This window comes from Pithys albifrons, chromosome 20 (genome assembly GCF_047495875.1).
Source record: "Pithys albifrons albifrons isolate INPA30051 chromosome 20, PitAlb_v1, whole genome shotgun sequence".
NCBI classification, from domain to species: Eukaryota; Metazoa; Chordata; class Aves; order Passeriformes; family Thamnophilidae; genus Pithys; species Pithys albifrons.
Genome location: NC_092477.1, coordinates 4,502,219 through 4,521,921, shown reverse-complemented (window position 1 = coordinate 4,521,921; position 19,703 = coordinate 4,502,219). Strand labels below are relative to the sequence as shown.

At 48.9% G+C, this 19,703-nt stretch overlaps 1 protein-coding gene across 1 annotated transcript in view; it reads right to left on the bottom strand.

Annotated features, from left to right (window-relative positions):
- LOC139681048 (voltage-dependent N-type calcium channel subunit alpha-1B-like) overlaps positions 1-19,703 on the bottom strand; it is a 355,721-nt gene that overhangs the window by 23,931 nt on the left and 312,087 nt on the right. Inside the window, exons 35-38 of the mRNA XM_071574188.1 lie at positions 19,367-19,458; positions 17,768-17,918; positions 11,702-11,829; positions 2,792-2,888 (exon numbers count right to left, since the gene is read on the bottom strand). Coding sequence (XP_071430289.1) covers positions 2,792-2,888; positions 11,702-11,829; positions 17,768-17,918; positions 19,367-19,458 — 468 coding nt within the window. The remainder of the gene's footprint in view (positions 1-2,791; positions 2,889-11,701; positions 11,830-17,767; positions 17,919-19,366; positions 19,459-19,703) is intronic.

Below are 19,703 nucleotides of genomic sequence, written 5' to 3'. Positions count from 1 at the left end.
CAGGTGAGATCCCCCCTGAGCCTCCTCTTCTCCAGGCTGAGCCCCCTCCAGCTCCCTCAGCTGCTCCTGCTGCTCCAGCCCCTTCCCTTCTCTGGACACACTCCAGCCCCTCATTGTCCTTCTTGGATTGAAGAGCCAGGAACAGAACCTTTTATTCCCCACCCCAGTGCAGGATAGAGCTCTCCTGGACCCCAAGAAGCACCTCCAGAGGATTCCAGGCATGCACCTCCAGCAAGCCACACACACAGAACTGCAGAGGCTGGTCATGCTGCCCAAGGAGAACAGTTGAGAAAGGGGAGCCAGAAAACAGCAGAAAGGAAGGACAGCAGCCAAGGAGGCTGCAAAGAGGGGAAAATCCAACCCAAAAGAGTGTGCACATACTGAGAAGGCAACACAGACAAAGACAAGGGAAGGGGAAACACACAAAACCTGGCACTGGGAAAAGTAAACATGGAAAGAAAAAGGGTGGATATGTGGGGGAAAAGAGCTTTTGCTGGACAGGACAATGAGGTTTTACAGAAATCTTTTGGTTCAGAGGGAGAGAGGAAAACAGGGCAGAGACAAAGGCCTGGCTACTGTTGGCACTGGCTGAGCTGTGGCTCCAGGGTGAGGGGGTTGATGTCCCTGTGCTGGCTCTGCGTGCAGGGCTTGGGGCTGGGTGGGCTGCTCTGACCTCCCCAAGGCTCCCCAGGAGCTGTGGGAGGACAACAGGAGTGCCCCTGGCAGGAGAAGGGCAGGGGGATGCCACAAGCCACACACAGGGGTCACAGGGGATGATGTTGAGCATCAATGTGGCTCCAAGGACGTGCTGTAAGTGTGGAGAAGAACCCAGTTCTATCTCCCCATGAGGGTTTTGTTTATCATCAGCCACAGATGGAAGGAGAGGGTCATCCCAAACTGCAGCCTGACACCAAGGGGACATTCTGGTCTGGTCTTAAGTCTGTATTTCTGTAGTTCAGGGCCCTTTGATAAGGTGTAAAATGAGTGTGAGGATCTCCAAGCTCAGAGAAATCCCATGGCCAGTCCAGATCTGAGCTGTTTGACTTGCACCCATCTCTACTTGTGGTCCTGTCACCCACAGACTCCTTTCAGAGCTTTCTTAGTAGATGGGCAAAAATTAAAGAGGTCTGAAGAATATTTTAACAGAAAAACATTCCTATTTGTCCACATTCTGTGGATTTGTTCTGTAAATGAGACAAATTAAATGAGATACCAGGAAGCTCAGAGGGAGAAGACAGGCTGGGGAAAGTCTGCTCTGGTGGTTCAGAGGAGACACCACACTATAAAACCAGCCAAAAGCTTTAGTTAAAATGCCTGTTTTAACACATGATCTTTTCAGCCTCTTTTGGTTTCTCCCTTTTATTAACTGTATGAGATTTGGGGGGAAAAATAAGGAGAATTTTATGTTTCTGGTGCCCATGTGTGCCCACAGAGCTGAGCTGGGTGCCCACCTGCAGACACCTCCATCCTAATAAGTCCACAGGAACTCCCAGCTCCTCAATAACAGGATTTCTGTGGATAATTAGTACATCTTATATAGATGTTTATTTGTCTACTCTTATATCTGAAACAGCTGGAACCTCATCTAGTTGGGTTCATCAAGTTTAGTTACAGTGGCCAGAAACAAACCAAAGGAAATAGAGAAAAATACATAAGGTTATGTTTAATTTTCCTTTTATTTTAAATCCTGGCACACCAAGGAAGGACCTTGTGGAAGCTCTATCTGAACTTCTTGCTGCTCCATAAAGGCAGACCCAGGTTTGGGTTCAGCCTGAGCATCTCCACAAAGTGCAGTGACAAAACTGTTGATGTGATGTGGGTCCTTTGAACCCACCACAGTGAGGGGCAGTGGGTGGGTTTGGTGGGGGTTGGAGTGGTGGAAACAGGGAAAAAAAAGCCAGTTGAATGTGATGGATTCTCAACCACACCAACGTTAAATAGTTATGAGCAACCTCTCCATCTAAAACTGGGAAGTTCAGGGTTAAAAACTTCCAAGGAATCACCCCGAAAATGCAAATTTCCAACCCCCCTGTGAGTTTTTAGGAGGGCAGTGAGGCCTCAGCTGGGTCTGCTCTTATTTATCCAACTTCCAAGTTCACCCAGGCAGTGTCTGACAGCACAGAAAGCAATTTTGTGGTTCAATTAAAAAGTTTTTTTCCCAAATAAACAATAAGTTGGAGTGATTTCTTCATCTTACTGTCTTAAATGTTTGCTGTTAATGTAATTTCTTCCACGAGGGTGTTTAAGGAGCCCTTCTGGTGTTGTCTCTGTTTAATGACTCTCTCCCTCCTACTGTACTGCCTACTCTAATTACTCCAATCTAATTAAGAGCAGGAAAAAACCAACACGCTACTGAAGGGCCAGTGAGACAAAGAGCTGCAGGGAGATAAAAGGGGATTGACTGGCGGGGTAATTTGCTCATTAGCACCCTCTCTCCCCAAAATTAGCCTAAATGGAAGCACAATGAGAGAGAGAAAAGAGAGAAACACTGAGAGAGAAAGAGCAGAGACACTCAGGAAGACAAACTCATGTGCCATAATTTCAAAGACCAGAAAAAAGTTACAAAAATATATATCTATATAAATTTAAAAAAAAAATAAAATAAATAAAAGCAGAAGATCCCAAATCCAATCTGCCTGGAAAGCAGAGAAAGCACCAGAAAAGTCCCAAAGAACAACAACCAATGGCACAGAAAACCAGCACCCACTTCAGCCACGGCACAAAAAAAAAAAAAAAAAAAAAAAAAAAGCTTTGGTGGTTTGGCAGGAGCTTCTGGGGGAGGTTGGTCTACCTTATAGGCAACACGAGCAGGGCATTTCTTTCCAAGGCCTAGAGGTGGGGACATGTGTCTCAGCATCTCATACATGTCTGTGTAACTGATGCGCCCGCTGGGAGCCACGGGGAGGGAGGCAAAGCAGCAGGACACACAAATCCAACCAGATTGGGGGGGAAAAAAGGGGGAAGGGGTGGGGGGAAAGGCAACACAAGGGAGCAAATGAAAAGGAGGAGAGAGAAGGGGAAAGCAGACAAGAAAACAGAGATCTGGTTAATCAGATTTCTCGGGAGAAAGGAACCAAAAGAAGGAGGGGGATCAATGGGAAGGTTTCTCCGCTTCCGTTGCTGTTGTTCCGACACCCAACGTGTCCTCCGCCTGCTGGCAGAGCAGGAGGGTCCTGGGGGGAATGATTGATGGCTCTGCCCTGGCACGGGGCGTGGGCAGGGCTGGGCACGGGCTGGCTCGCTGTGGGGTGGAGGGTGAGGGCAGGATGTGCCCCTTCTGGCCCCCCACCCCACTCCACCCAGAGGCTGGGGGTGACCATGCCAGGGAGGGCTGGAGGCAGAGTTATGGGACAGGCAGGGACAGCGAAATGCTCAGCTCTGGGGGGATGCTCAGCTTCCCTTCAGGCCACAAGGAGTTTGGGGCTCAGGGCGACGAGAGAAGCAGAAAGCCAAGGCTGCTGTGTTTGCTGAGGGGCAGACTGGCAGTGCCAAGCCAAGGGGGTGACTCTGCAGACCCTCAGCCAGCCTGAACTCCTGCTCCAGCCTCAACTCAGGTGTGACAAAACAAGAACCCAGCACTCCATTGGCAGGGAGGTGGTGGGAAGGGGACCTCTTTCCCCCTTCCCTTTGGTGGGGCCCCTCTTTCATCAAGCCAAGGGCCACTGGTTGTGCCACCACAGGCTGTCCTGGTGGGGAATCTCTGAATCCCAGCTTGGCTACTGGTTGTCCCATCCCAGGCTGTCCTGGTGGAAATCTCTGAACCCCAGCTGGGCCACTGGTTGTCCCACCACAGGCTGAGCTGGTGGGGAATCGCTGAACCCCAGCTGGGCCACTGGTTGTCCCACCACAGGCTGTCCTGGTAGAGGTAATCTCTGAATCCCAGCTTGGCTACTGGTTGTCCCACCACAGGCTGTCCTGGTGGAGGGAATCTCTGAACCCCAGTTGGCCACTGGTTGTCCCACCACAGGCTGTCCTGGTGGGGAATCTCTGAATCCCAGCTTGGCCACTGGTTGTCCCACCACAGGCTGTCCTGGTGGAGGGAATCTGTGAACCCCAGCTTGGCCACTGGTTGTCCCATCCCAGGCTGTCCTGGTGGAAATCTCTGAACCCCAGCTTGGCTACTGGTTGTCCCACTACAGGCTGTCCTGGTAGAGGTAATCTCTGAATCCCAGCTTGGCCACTGGTTGTCCCACCACAGGCTGTCCTGGTGGGGAATCACTGAACCAAAGCTTGGCCACTGGTTGTCCCACCACAGGCTGTCCTGGTGGAGGGAATCTCTGAACCCCAGTTGGCCACTGGTTGTCCCACCACAGGCTGTCCTGGTGGGGAATCACTGAACCAAAGCTTGGCCACGGGTTTTCCCACTACAGGCTGTCCTGGTGGGGAATCTCTGAACCCCAACTTGGCCACTGGTTGTCCCATCACAGGCTGTCCTGGTGGGGAATCACTGAATCAAAGCTTGGCCACTGGTTGTCCCACCACAGGCTGTCCTGGTGGGAATCTCTGAACCCCAACTTGGCCACTGGTTGTCCCATCACAGGCTGTCCTGGTGGGGAATCACTGAATCAAAGCTTGGCCACTGGTTGTCCCACCACAGGCTGTCCTGGTGGGAATCTCTGAATCCCAGCTTGGCCACTGGTTGTCCCACCACAGGCTGTCCTGGTGGAGGGAATCCCTGAATCCCAAGGAAGTCTCTGGGAATCAGAGCTTTGGGAAAGGCCCTTAGACCAGCCCATTACTGAGGGCATCCACCTTCAGTGGTGGAGAATAGAACCCTGCCCAGAAACAGCAAGGAACTCTCCTCCTTCATCTTTTCCTGACTATTGAAACTGGGAACATGACCTGACAATCTCAGTTTGTTTTCCCAGGTTATTATAATGTACAAATCTGTGCTGCTGCCTGGCAGCTGAGGGGACCCAAGGAAATGGCAGCATGTTATTAATTAAAGTTTAACCCCTGGAAAAGAGGGCAGGATTAGCATCTCCTCTACACCAGGAGGGCACCCAAGCCCTAAGCCCCCATCAAAACCCCCTTTTGTAGCAGGGCAGCTCAGAAGCAGAACCTGCACACCAAGCCCAGTGCTCTGACATAGGAGGAGGAGGGGGTGGAGGAGAGAACTCACCCAGCCAAAACCAGCTATTCCTGTCCTTGGTAACTGAGGCAGTTAAAATACCTGCCAGTTTTTCTAGCCCACAGCTAATTTAAAGGCTGCTGAGAGACACAAACTGTAATTGCAGCCAGTGTCTTCCCCCAGCTTCTCTCCTGCTCCTGGGTGGGGGTGTGGAGTCTCCTCCCTTCTCTGCAGAGTTGTTTAGTCCCCAGGCAGGTGTAGAAAACACCTGGGCTGAAGTGGAAGAGAACAGCAGTTCTGTTCTGGCTGTTTCCACCCTTCTTCATGCCCTGCTCTCCATCCCTGCCTGTAACTGGGCAGCCCAGTGCCCTCCTGTGCTGGCTTCTGGGCAAGATCTGTCCTTAATTTCCCTCCTCAGCTCCCAAGCACTGCCACACTTTCCCTGTGCCATGGGGCAGGAGCTTTCCCTGGGTGTCCATCCTAATTTAACCCCCAAGGCAACCTCTGGCTGTTGCACCCTGAAAAGCTCATCCCTCATCCCTCCCTCTCCAAGGTACCCACCCCACTCTGCTGCCCAGTCAACCACTGCCCAGATCCAACATCTTCTGAGCTCAGGGAAGGGAAGGCTGATCATTCAGAGCCCAAACAGAGTTCCCACTCCTTAGAAACCTCAGGGTGACCTTTCTTTGGGGAGTGTGCCCATATAAAGTGCTGAGCTGCTTTTCCCCAGCACTTCCCCCCAGAGCCTTCAGGAGGGTCTCCTGTCTCATAAAGCTGCCTCTCTCCAGCCATCTGAGGGTGGGAGTGGACAGGGAGGAGATGCATCCAAGGAAAAGGAGGGAGTCAGTCAATCATTCCTTTGGTCAGGCAAAGGGTTAGTTATGGCACCGTTTCTTTGCTCCACTCTTTGCATTTGCACTTGGAGGGGAGGAGAAAAAGAAACAAAACCAGGAGTGGAGATGCTGGAGGGAGTGTCTGAAGTTCCAAACCTTGTATGCCACCCTATGAGGGCACTTCTTTCCTAAGCCCAGGGGTGGAGCAATTACACGTAACAAATTGTACATATCCTTATAATGAATCCGGCAACTGGAAAGGAAACATCACAGGTTATGACAGCAAAAAGCAGGAGAAAATCAGCTTTTTTCCCAGGAAAACAGAGGGAGTTGGAAGGGCAGAACACGCTGGAAAGAAAGGTTAGTCTGGCAGCAACTGGGCTTGCAAGGGAGGAACAGCTTGAACACGGAGGGAACTTCCAACTGCTCACCAAACTCCACATCCTTGGATTTCCCTCTGTGAAACAGGGCCATGTGTGAGGCTTTCCAGCCATTTGGTTCCCTTTGGCACTGATTTTTTAGCTCCCTGTGCCTGAGCATCTGCCTCCAGACTCTGCTACCCACAAAGCCAGAGCCTGCAGCACACAAAGAGCTTCTTTAATGGAATTATTCCTGAGAGTCCAATGAGCTGCTTTGGAGGAGCTTTGGGGAACCTTTACCTCCCCCAGAACCCCAGCAGGGCTGTTCTCTGATTCATGGGCACTGAGCAATTTGCTGCAAGTCCAGAAATTGTCCTCCCTCTGCTTGACTTGGCCATTGGCAGTGGGAAAATCACAGAATCATAGAATGGATTGGGTTGGAAAAGACCTTTGAGATCATCAAGTCCAACCCTTGGGTCAACTCCAGTCCAGAGGGGACTCTGTTACCAGGAGGTGACAGGACAGAGCAGCCTCTGTTACCAGGAGGTGAAATCAGACCCTTTTTCTGTCACTTTATGGTCAGTCTCATTAACTCCCAACAATATTTTCAGCTAATTGAACAGCAGGATTAAATCCCTTCATCTTTTGTAAGGAACCAAATCATGGACAGAAAGAGCTGAACTCCAAAATTACCTCTAAAGGAAACTGAGATGATTTGGCCCCACTGTGTTTATTTTGGTACATTCCATAAAGAAGGCTGGAATATTTTGGAATATCTCCTTCAATATTACAGCTCTTTTGGATGGGAAAAAAATCAAGGTCTATTCAAAGCCTTCCCAATCAAGTCCAAACTATTAATTCAGCAACAGATCAAATGGAACTGTCCAAGCCTTGGCTGTGCTTATAAAAAGCCTGTTGGTTTAACTGAGTCAAGAAGTTTACTTGAGTCACCATTTCAGAAGGATTTTGTAAACTCAGGGTGTAGAAAATACATCTCAACAGTTCCCTGAGCTCTCTGTGGAAGAGCTTGAGAACCAGCAGGTGCTTTGCATTGGGAGGCACAAAATGATGACAACCAGAGATCTTCCCCAAGTTCTGGGTTTGTCCAGTTCATCCTCAAATCCTGTGTTTTCACTCCTGTCCTGATAAACCCCCAGCCCAAGGTTTTTGCCACCCCTAAATCCAAGAATTTCCCCATACTTACCCCTCCAGAGTGTGACACATCTAGAGTAACATCTGCTTTTTTTTTTACTTCCTTTTGAATGATTTCCTCCCCCCAAAAAAAAGTTCCCAGAAAGTTGGATTTTGTAAGAAACCCAAAGGTGGTGTCAGAAATAGGGATGTAAATACACATTAAGTTATGTTTAAAGTATTATTTATATCACAAAAGTGTAACAACACTTGTGCTTTTTCACCATGAAGCATCTCAAGCTGTGGAAAGTGGACAAACACTGTAATTCCTTTTTCTTTGGAATAATCAAAGAAGAGATTGATGGTCAGTTCAGCCCAAATCACAGAATCCCACCCCTTTTTCTTTGGAATAATCAAAGAAGAGATTGATGGTCAGTTCAGCCCAAATCACAGAATCCCACCCCTTTTTCTTTGGAATAATCAAAGAAGAGATTGATGGTCAGTTCAAGCCCAAATCACAGAATTCCACCCCTTTTTCTTTGGAATAATCAAAGAAGAGATTGATGGTCAGTTCAAGCCCAAATCACAGAATTCCACCCCTTTTTCTTTGGAATATTCAAAGAAGAGATTGATGGTCAGTTCAGCCCAAATCACAGAATCCCACCCCTTTTTCTTTGGGATAATCAAAGAAGAGATTGATGGTCAGTTCAGCCCAAATCACAGAATCCCACCCCTTTTTCTTTGGAATAATCAAAGAAGAGATTGATGGTCAGTTCAGCCCAAATCACAGAATCCCACCCCTTTTTCTTTGGGACAATCAAAGAAGAGATTGATGGTCAAATCAAGCCCAAATCACAGAATCCCACCCCTTTTTCAAAGAAGAGATTGATGGTCAGTTCAGCCCAAATCACAGAATCCCACCCCTTTTTCTTTGGAATAATCAAAGAAGAGATTGATGGTCAGTTCAAGCCCAAATCACAGAATCCCACAGGTTGGAAAAGACCTGAAAGATCAGGGAGAGCTCAGATGAAAATGATTGAAAGGTCAATTCTAGCCCGAAACTCTGAAGGGATTTTAAATTGTGGAAATGTTGGTCCCACTTCTGAAAATGTGATTTCAGGGGAACAACTCACAGGTGGCCAAGACGTTCTGCCAACAGCAATAAAATCCCAGCAGAGGGAAAAGGGCACAAGGTCAGAGCAAAGCAGAATTAGGATCATTTATATCACAAAAGTGTAACAACACTTGTGCTTTTTCACCATGAAGCATCTCAAGCTGTGGAAAGTGGACAAACACTGTAATTCCTTTTTCTTTGGAATAATCAAAGAAGAGATTGATGGTCAGTTCAGCCCAAATCACAGAATCCCACCCCTTTTTCTTTGGGACAATCAAAGAAGAGATTGATGGTCAGTTCAGCCCAAATCACAGAATCCCACCCCTTTTTCTTTGGAATAATCAAAGAAGAGATTGATGGTCAGTTCAGCCCAAATCACAGAATTCCACCCCTTTTTCTTTGGAATAATCAAAGAAGAGATTGATGGTCAGTTCAGCCCAAATCACAGAATCCCACCTTTTTTTCTTTGGAATAATCAAAGAAGAGATTGATGGTCAGTTCAGCCCAAATCACAGAATCCCACCCCTTTTTCTTTGGAATAATCAAAGAAGACATTTATGGTCAATTCAAGCCCAAATCACAGAATTCCACCCCTTTTTCTTTGGAATAATCAAAGAAGAGATTGATGGTCAATTCAAGCCCAAATCACAGAATCCCACAGGTTGGAAAAGACCTAAAAGATCAGGCAGAGCTCAGATGAAAATGATTGAAAGGTCAATTGTAGCCTTAAACTCTGAAGGGATTTTAAATTGTGGAAATGTTGGTCCCACTTCTGGAAATGTGATTTCAGGGGAACAACTCACAGGTGGCCAAGACGTTCTGCCAACAGCAATAAAATCCCAGCAGAGGGAAAAGGGCACAAGGTCAGAGCAAAGCAGAATTAGGATCTTAATAAATGACATATTCTGCATCAACAGCTCTGCAAGGGGAAAGGTTTGGCCCCTGAAGGACTCACAAAATGTCTCAGCTCAGAGTTAATAGAGTTAATCTTTCTGTGAACTTCATTCTTGTGCTTCTTATGGGTGGAAAGTTCCTGAACACAAAAACATTAAAAAAAAAATCCCCCACACTGGTACTAATTTTTTCCCTTTCAGGTGTGTTCCTCCTCCCACGGATGTTCAGCAGAGCCAAAGTTATTTTTTTTAAGGAGCAAACAGGCACTCCCAAGTTTTCAGTCTCATTGAGTGGTCAGAGACAGGCTTGAGTATGAAAAAGGAGGGGAAAAAAAAACCCCATTTAGTGCCTGCCAAATACCCACAAAGGATTGTCTGTGTTAGAGAAAATCTGCTTGGAGATTCCAAGCTGGGGAGTATATTCAGGCTGAGGGTAGGGATGGCTTTGGGCTGGTTAAACCCACCCACAGTTCAGAGAAATTCAGGATTTTTGGAATGGGGTTTACATTCCAAGTGGGCCTAAATCACTTTAAGTGAGGTTTTTAAAGCAGTTTCATTCTATCCTAGCAGGGAGTTGGAGATGCTGATTGTGCCAAAACTTTCTGCATCTGTCTCAGCTGAAGGGAAACAAAAAAAGAGGGCAAAGATTGGAGGAGCTGGAGGAGATTCTTACAGAGGAGACTCATTGCAGAGTAACTTGTGGGGAGGAAAATTAAGAGAGCTTTAAATTAAAAAAAAATCTCCCAAGGTGAAGAATATCATGGAAGTGACCCTGACCTGGGATCAGAAATGGCAATAGCCAGGCAAATTCCCAATATTCAGAATATCATGGAAGTGACTCTGACCTGGGATCAGAAATGGCAATAACCAGGCAAATTCCCAATATTCAGAATATCATGGACCTGACTCTGACCTGGGACAGAGCATGTGGAAATTACAATAACCAGGCAAATTCCCAATATTCAGAATATCATGGACCTGGTTGTGACCTGGGATCAGAAATGGCAATAACCAGGCAAATTCCCAATATTCAGAATATCATGGAAGTGACTCTGACCTGGGATCAGAAATGGCAATAACCAGGCAAATTCCCAATATTCAGAATATCATGGACCTGGTTGTGACCTGGGATCAGAAATGGCAATAACCAGGCAAATTCCCAATATTCAGAATATCATGGACCTGGCTGTGACCTGGGATCAGAAATGGCAATAACCAGGCAAATTCCCAATATTCAGAATATCATGGACCTGGCTGTGACCTGGGATCAGAAATGGCAATAACCAGGCAAATTCCCAATATTCAGAATATCATGGACCTGGCTGTGACCTGGGATCAGAAATGGCAACAACCAGACAAATTCCCAATATTCAGAATATCATGGACCCGACTCTGACCTGGGACAGAGCATCAGGAATGACAATATCACAGTGCCCAGGGCTGCTGTGCAGCAGCAATTTGTGGGTAATGCAGAAAGGCCATTAATTAACTCAGCCTCACTCTAGAAGTGATCACAGGTCAGGGCCATTCCCTCAAGTTTAAACAATCCCTTCAAATGCCTCTTTGGTGGCTCTGGGGTTAATCCCAAACCTCTGCCAGGGCGTCCCCAAGCCCAGGGGTGAAACTGTCCCTTTGAACAGGAAAACCAAAGAGATAAACCCCCCAAATAAACATTTCTCTGTGTGCAGGAACCTCTCCCTCCTTTCACACACTCAAACATCAGGAACATTTGATCAGAGGCTCGTTGAGGACTGAAATGCTTCCAGACTTTGGCTGCTTTTCTTCTGGTTATTTCCTATCTTCCATTCCAACTGCAAGCCTAAAAAGCTGAAATATTTAGAAGACTCCCATTGCCCTTTTAGAATTTGGTGTCATTAGAAGGAGGTTTCCAAGAGCAAAATGTTGGGTTTAATAAGAAATGGGTGGTTTAAAGACTCCCCCATTTTCAGCAACAACATCCCTGATGAAATCTCCAAACTGGGATGTGGAAACCAAAGGTGATGAAAGCTCCTTTTGGAAATGCCAAACAGCTTTTCTACTTGGCCTTTTAGCCAAGATGCTTTGGATTCCCCCTGTGGAATTTCTGGCTGTGTGTTTTCCTTCCAGCAGTTGTTGGGTTGTGTCTGTTTGAAGGAAACTCCCTTTTAACGACACCAGGTTGGAGCTGGAGCACTGACCACCAATGTTACCTCAGGCCTTGGAGCTGTTTTCCTCCTGGAATTCACTCCTTAAAACAGGCTCTGTGTGTGTGACCAGGTAGAATATTCATGCCCCAGGTGTGCCCCTCAGTGGGTACGTACCAGGCAGCCGGGTCGTACTCGGCCCACACTCGCACGAACTCATCCAGGTGGTGCGGCCCAAGGATGGAGGAGTCCCGGGTCAGGTACTCAAAGTTGTCCATGATCACGGCCACAAACAGGTTCAACATCTGGGGGAGGGAGAGAGAGTGAAGTTAGGGAGGGGAAAGGGGGAAAAGGGAAAGGGGAAAGGGGAAAGGGGAAAGGGGAAAGGGGAAAGGGGAAAGGGGAAAGGGGAAAGGGGAAGGGGAAAGGGGAAAGGGGAAGGGGAAAGGGGAAGGGGAAAGGGGAAGGGGAAAGGGGAAGGGGAAAGGGGAAGGGGAAAGGGGAAGGGGAAGGGGAAAGGGGAAGGGGAAGGGGAAAGGAAAGGGGGAAGGGGAAAGGAAAGGGGAAGCGGAAAGGAAAGGGGAAGTGGAAAGGGAAAGGGAGAGGGAGAGGGAAAGGGAAAGGGAGAGGAAGAGGAAGAGGAAGAGGGAGAGGGGAAGGGGAAAGGGAAGGGGAAGGGGAAGGGGAAAGGGAAGGGGAAGGGGAAGGGAAAGGGAAAGGGAAAGGGAAAGGGAAAGGAAAGGGAAAGGGGAAAGGGAAAGGGAGAGGGAGAGGGAAAGGGAAAGGGAGAGGGGAAGGGGAAAGGGAAGGGGAAGGGGGAAATGGGAAAAGAGGGAAAGGGGAAAAGAGGGAAAAGAGGGAAAGAGGAAGGAAAGGGGACAGGGGAAAGGGGAAAGGGGACAGGGGACAGGGGAAGGGGAAAAGGGACAGGGAAAAGGAAAAGGAAAGGGAAAAGGAAAAGGAAAAGGAAAAGGAAAAGGAAAAGGAAAAGGAAAAGGAGGAAAAGGAAAAGGAAAAGGAAAAGGAAAAGGAAAAGGAAAAGGAAAAGGAAAAGGAAAAGGAAAAGGAAAAGGAAAAGGAGGAAAAGGAGGAAAAGGAGGAAAAGGAAAAGGAAAAGGAAAAGGAAAAGGAAAAGGAAAAGGAAAAGGAAAAGGAAAAGGAAAAGAAGGAAAAGGAGGAAAAGGAAAAGGAAAAGGAAAAGGAAAAGGAAGAGCTGGAAGGGGAGCAGGCATGACTCTCTTAACTGGCTGTGTAGTTCCTACAAGAAGCAGCCTGAGCCCAGAGAATAAAACCTCTCCAGAGCCCTGGATCCCTTGGGCTGCTGCTGCTGCTGCTGCTGCTGCCCCTCCTCCCCTGCACTCTGCAGGTCCCTTCCAGCTCTGCAGTGCCCGGCAGGTTTGCCAAGGCTTTTCCCTGCAGAAGGTTTTCCAGGTGCCAGTCACTGGTGCTGCCCTCCAGAGTGACCCACCCCAGAGCCCTGAGGCCTCAGCCCCTCTCCCTGCCCCTTCCTCAGCCCACACCAGCACAGGGGCTGCAGCAGCTGCTTCACCAACCAGCCCTGGCAACTCTTCCAGCACTTTCATATCGAGATACATCAACACTAGAACAGCAAGAAGAAAATCTTTCTTCAGCCTAAGTGTGCTGGTTTAGACTCCTAACAATTCAAACCCTCAAAGGTGCCCAGAAAGATGAGGAGCAGGACACACAAAGGGCCACTAACACAGAGCTTGGCAAATGCTTCTGGCATATGAAAGTTCTTCTCTTATTCAAGCAAATGAAGAATCCCAAGGATTTCAGTGGGGAAGGATCAATCTGCAGCCAGCAGAGGAGAAGGGCAGCAGAGCAGGTGGGGACACGTTCTCCTGTGCTCCTTTGTACCTCTGTCATAGAATCATAGAATGGATTGGGTTGGAAAAGACTTCCAAGTTCATCAAGTCCAACCCTCGGTCCAACTCCAGTCCCTTTACCAGATCATGGCACTCAGTGCCACGGCCAAGCTCAGCTGAAAAACCTCCAGGGATGGGGAATCCACCCCCTCTCTGGGCAGCCCATTCCAATCCCTGAGCACTCTCTCTGCAAAGAATTTCTTTCTGCTCTCCAACTTCAATTTCCCCTGGCAGAGCTTGAGCCCATCATGCCCCCTTGTCCTGTTGCTGAGTGCCTGGGAGAAGAGACCAACCCCCACCTGGCCAGAACTTCCCTTCAGGCAGTTCCAGACAGTGCTGAGGTCACCTCTGAGCCTCCTCTTCTCCAGGCTGAACACCCCCAGCTCCCTCAGCCTCTCCCCACAGCACTTGTGCTCCAGTCCCTTCTCCAGCCTTGTTGCTCTTCTCTTCTCACTTGGGTTGGAAGAGACCTCTGAGATCACCAACCCTTGATCCAACCCCACTCTGTGCCCTTGATCCAACCCCACTCTGTGCCCTGGGCTGGTGATCACAGTGGAGTTGGATCAAGACATGTTGGATTCTCTGTCCCTGGAGGTGTTTCAGAGGACACTCAGTGCCACATCCAGTCCCTTCTCCAGCCTCGTTGCTCTTCTCTGGCCCCACTCCAGCCCCTCAATCTCTTTCCTCAACTGAGGGGCCCAGAACTGAACACAACACTCAAGGTGTGGCCTCCCCAAGGCAGAGTCCAGGGGAAGGGTCACTGCCCTGGGCCTGCTGGCCACGCTAGTTTGGATCCAGGCCAGGATCCCATTGGCCTTCTTGGCCACCTGGGCACACTGGTGGCTCATGTTGAGCTTCCTGTCCCTCAGTCCCCCCAGGTCCCTCTGCCTGGCTGCTCTCCAGCCACTCTGTGCCCAGCCTGGAGCGCTGCAGGGGTTGGGGTGGCCAAAGGGCAGGACCCTGTCATGGCTTTTGAGGGGAGGCTGAGCTGCTGCTGCCAGGGCTGTTCCTGCCCCCATACTGAGCAGGAGGGCTGTGCCCAAGCAGCCTGTCAGCACAAATAAGCTGGCTGTGAATGGGATGGCATTAAAGGAAAATCAGGCCATGCAAGGTGGGCTTTGGGCAGTTCTAAGGAATTCCTGTTCCTGTGTGAGGTGGATTCTTGGCTCTTGCTGGGCCACACCACCCACCAGCACAGAGGAGCTCAGTCCATAATGAGCCACCACATCCCCACCAAATGCTCATCAGACACTTCCCAGACCTTTAGTCCATCTATTTGCAGAGTGTCAGAATGTGCTGAGTTGGGAGGGACCCACAAGGATCCTCGAGTCCAACCCTCAGCCCTGCACAGACACCCCAACAATCCCACCCTGTGCCCCGGAGCATCATCCAAACCCTCCTGGAGCTCTGGCAGCCTTGGGGCCATGCCCACTGCCCTGGGGAGCCTGGTCAGTGCCCACCACCCTCGGGGAAGAGCCTTTCCCTGAGATCCAACCTGACCCTGCCCTGGCACAGCTCCAGCCATTCCCTGGGTGCTGTCCCTGCCCTGGCACAGCTCCAGCCATTCCCTGGGTGCTGACCCTGGCCTGGCACAGCTCCAGCCATTCCCTGGGTGCTGTCCCTGTCCTGGCACAGCTCCAGCCATTCTCTGGGTGCTGTCCCTGCCCTGACACAGCTCCAGCCATTCCCTGGGTGCTGTCTCTGCCCTGGCACAGCTCCAGCCATTCCCTGGGTGCTGTCCCTGGTCCCCACAGGGCAGAGCTCAGTGCCTGCCCCTCCTCTGCCCCTGCCCAGGAAGGTGTCCCTGCACTGAGGTCTCCCCTCAGTCTCTTCTCCAGCTGAACACACCAAGTGCTCTCAGTGCCTTCACACGCTGCCCCTCCAGGCCCTTCCCCATCTCCATGTCCCTCCTTTGGGCACTGTAATCTCTTCCTTCCATTGTGTGGGGTGATAGCCCTGATAACTTCTTGAGTTAAGGGAACAATCTCAGAGTTTGCCCCTTGATCCCAAATCCCTTTTCACTGTTCCCAAATCCAGCCATGACTCAGTTCACTTTCCCTTCCTTGCCTACAGCTGTTTCTAAAGTTCCTGCCTATTCTTCACTTTATTTTTCATTATAAATTTCAATTTCTATTTTTAATCTGTCCTGTATATTCTTAACTTTCAGGTCATACTTTTCAATACAGATTTCAATGCATATTTTTTTTTTACCCTGCAAATTACAGGAGGAAAATGATGTCAAGCTGTGCATCCACACAGAGCCAAACCCACCATCTGAAACCAAATACATCATCCAATTTCCCCTCAATCCAAGGCCTAACACTGAGCAAACCATAAAAACCTGCTCTCCTGGCAAGGTTGGGGCTCTGCAAAGCTTTAATCCCTTGTGGGGAGCCACATGTTCAGTGCAGCCAATGGAGGCATTTGAAGAAATGAGTTCCAGCCCTGTCCTGGACAATTCCAGCTGCTTGGCTTTTCCACTACCTATTTTTGGAGCCTTTGGTGCTCACAGGGGCTCTCCCCTCCCTTGCTCCACTTTCCAGGGTTTTTCCAGGAGCACAAAGCTCACCCAGATGTGCTTCAGCCTCCAATCCTGCTCCTACATTTTGGCTGGGATGGCTGATACACCCAGGGAGGGAGACTCTGGTGAGATTGTAGTTGGTTTTTTTTTTTCTTTTTTCTTTTTTTTTTTTTAATAAAAAGCTTTAGGAACAATAATACACTTGAAAATAACACTGAGAATGTCTGATGTTGGGTTAGGGATTTGTACAAGGGAAAAATCAGAGTTTGAACCAGAGTGCTGAAGGAATCAGTGCATGTTGTACAAGAGAAAAAATCTGATTTTAAAATACAGGAATCAGTACATGAAGCATTAACTTTGTAAGGCTTTCAGAGCTCCAAAATTTTTAATATTATGCAGAGGAAATAACCCATGGGGTGTTAAAGGAGCAACAGCATTTGGACAAAGACTCCCAATAGGGGCTATTGAAGTGGGTCTGTCTATACCCAACATCAAAGTGCCACATGGAGCTCCTTTTCCTGGGAAAAGGGTTCTGATGAGAGCAGGGCTTGGACAAAGCAGCAAATGTGCTCTTTGAAAGGAAACCCATGGAAGGGAACAGCTCGAGATGCTGCTTTGGGATCCATTTCAGAGCTTTCATCTCTTCCTGCTGGAAGCTGAATGGGGTCTCTGTCTCTGGTTTTCCATTCCCTCTGGAAAGGGAATAGAATCATAGAATGGATTGGGTTGGAAAAGACCTCTGAGATCATCAAGTCCAACCCTTGGGCCAACTCCAGTCCCTTTACCAGATCATGGCACTCAGTGCCACGGCCAAGCTCAGCTGAAAAACCTCCAGGGATGGGGAATCCACCCCCTCTCTGGGCAGCCCATTCCAATCCCTGAGCACTCTCTCTGTAAAGAATTTGTTGCTGATGTCCAATAAAACCCCAGGAGCAGGGAGATGTTTCTGGATGGCAGTGCCCAGGAAGGCACTGGCACCTCTGAAAGCTCAGCCCTGCCCAAACCAAGGCCAGCAGCTCTGGGTGCTTTCATGTCTTGAAGCTTTTGTGGCAGAAGAAAATGATTATTGCCTTGATTTGGCAAACAAAAGCAAAGAAGGCATCAAAGGAGAGTGATCCTCCCAGCAAGAGCTCCAGAGCCAGGGCTGTCTGGGTCATTCTCCCCCTGCCCTCCCCAATCTCCTGCTTCAAAGGACCATGTTACAAATCAAGACAAACCTGATTAATGCTTAATTCCAGATATTAGACCCCCCTGTGAGAAGAAAGATAAATCCCTTCCCTTTAAACTAATGACTAAATGATCTCTTTGGGGATTTAAAGGGGATTTTATCACTGGGATGTTAAAGGGGGTTTAGCAAAGCTGTCTGGTGGTGTTGGATAAATTATAATTAGGGAGGAGGAGGAGGCAGAGAATCATAGAATTATAGAATCATAGAATGGATTGGGTTGGAAAAGACCTCTGAGATCATCAAGTCCAACCCTTGGTCCAACTCCAGTTCCTTTACCAGATCATGGCACTCAGTGCCACGGCCAAGCTCACCTTAAAAACCTCCAGGGATGGGGAATCCACCCCCTCTCTGGGCAGCCCATTCCAATCCCTGAGCACTCTCTCTGCAAGGAATTTCTTTCTGCTCTCCAACTTCAATTTCCCCTGGCAGAGCTTGAGCCCATCGTGCCCCCTTGTCCTATTGCTGAGTGCCTGGGAGAAGAGACCAACCCCCACCTGGCCAGAACTTCCCTTCAGGGAGTTCCAGACAGTGCTGAGTTGGGGAGGGAGGTTTTGGGGGGGAGATCCACCTCAGCACCCTCATTTTGGGAGGGATCAGGACCAACTTACCAGGAAGGAGCAGAGGAAGATGAAGGACACGAAGTAGAAATAGGCAAAATCACTGCCACATTCCTTCTTGGTGAGGCCAGAGAGGGGGTCACAGGCTCTCTTGCTCAAGCAGGACAACATGATCTCATGCCAGGCTTCCCCCGTGGCACTCCTGTGGGTGAGAGGGCACAGGGTGAGTTTATCCATCCCCTCCCCAGTCCAGACCTCAGGGGCAGCCACCTCACAGTGCTACTGCCTCCAATTAGTGACATTAATTAGGAAGAAGGTTGTGTCCAGGTGGGAATTTGAACTCTGATGGGAAAAAAGAGAGGAGTAAGAACATTTCCCTCCATCACAGGGGGATAAAAGAAACCAGGCAGGCTCAGGTGGGCTAAAAGCTTTATTGCTTTTAGGGAGAATAAAACCAGATTGACTTCAACATGTCCAGTGCAAATCCAAGTCAACAGAGTTTAGATTGTTCCCTTTTGTAAGCAGCCCAAAACTTCTGTCCTAGTGCTGGCTCTAAACCCAGTGGAGAGGATGAGAAGTGAAATCAGCCCTCTCCACTTGAATATCTTGTTTTCTTTATCAGGCAGATAAATTCCAGCATGGTCTGGTTGCTCACAGTGACATGAGTGTCTTTTTCATGACACTCTCCTGGGTGTTCTTCATCCTTTCCCTCCTCCCCCTCTAACTAGTGAGAAAAACAGACAAAACAAAAAATTGTGGTGTTCCAGAGGGTTTGTCCTCAAAATAAATTACCCCCTGCAATGTGCACACATGATTTGGAAGTCAGGGGATCTCCACCTATGCTTTGACTTCCCAGTCCATCCCAGTCCTGCCTCCTCTGCCCCCCAGTCCCACTGGGGCTGTGAAGGGACCAGGAGGACCAGCCATGAGACTGAATAATTATCCAGTTTGATTAAAAGTCAGGAATTTGAGCCCAGTGATTACTCTGAGCTACAGAGGGCTAATTTCATTTCTGTCTGGCTTCCCAGAAACCATGGAAACCAAAAGCCAGGCAGAAGATCCAGGTAGAAGCTCCACATAATCTGCAGAGTGGGGCTGGAGCTGGTGCTGACTGGGGGGTCTCCACACCCCTTGGCACAAGGGGCATCACCCCAACCTGCCCTGAGCTGCAGCAGGGACTGCACTTCACTTTGGACAGGGCTGAAAATGCCAATCGAATTGCTTTTGAAAATGCTTCATTTCCACCCAGAATGAACCCAGAGGGCAACACTTTCCCCCTGGAGCAGAGGTGGGGTTGGTGGCTGAAGTGTCGACTTGCTGGTAATGCAAAAATGACCAATTTGGGGAATTCTCACTTAAAAAAAGAAAAAAAAAGAGAAGAAGAAACCAAGCTTCCTGACAGGAAAGCCATCAATCAGTTACCTAGGGGGGCTCTCCTAGATGGAGCTTCTGCCCGAGTTGACATGAGGTGTCACAGCACTGGGTGACACGTTGTGGAGATGATGATGTGTTGAGTCAGATCTGCTGAGGAGGAGGAACCTCCTTTACTCAGACACCTTTCCTAGAAGATTCCCAAGTCTCAGCAGTGAAAAGGAGACTTTTTCTCCTGTTCACATGCAAGTGAGATGGTGTTTTACACACCCTCCTTACCTGAAGAGAAGCATCAGGGCTTGGAGGAAGGTCCGGAAGTTGTTGTGTCGATTGATGGAGGTTTCATCATCCAGTGCAATGTTCCCAAACACCTGCATGGCAAACAGAAGGACTCAGGCCAAGCACATCCCCCCATGGACCTGCTCAGCAAAGGTGGCCCAAGTGCACTTGGAAAATAAGGCAGGAAAATAATTTGTCCTGGTTTAGAGGATCTTAAAAGCTAAAATTATTTCAGTGCTGAAATTCAGCTGCTTTGCCTTCCCACTCCCTTTGTACACCCAGGGCCACACTCAACTAAAACATGACAAAAGGTGGCCTTTTTTCCCCTTCTAATACA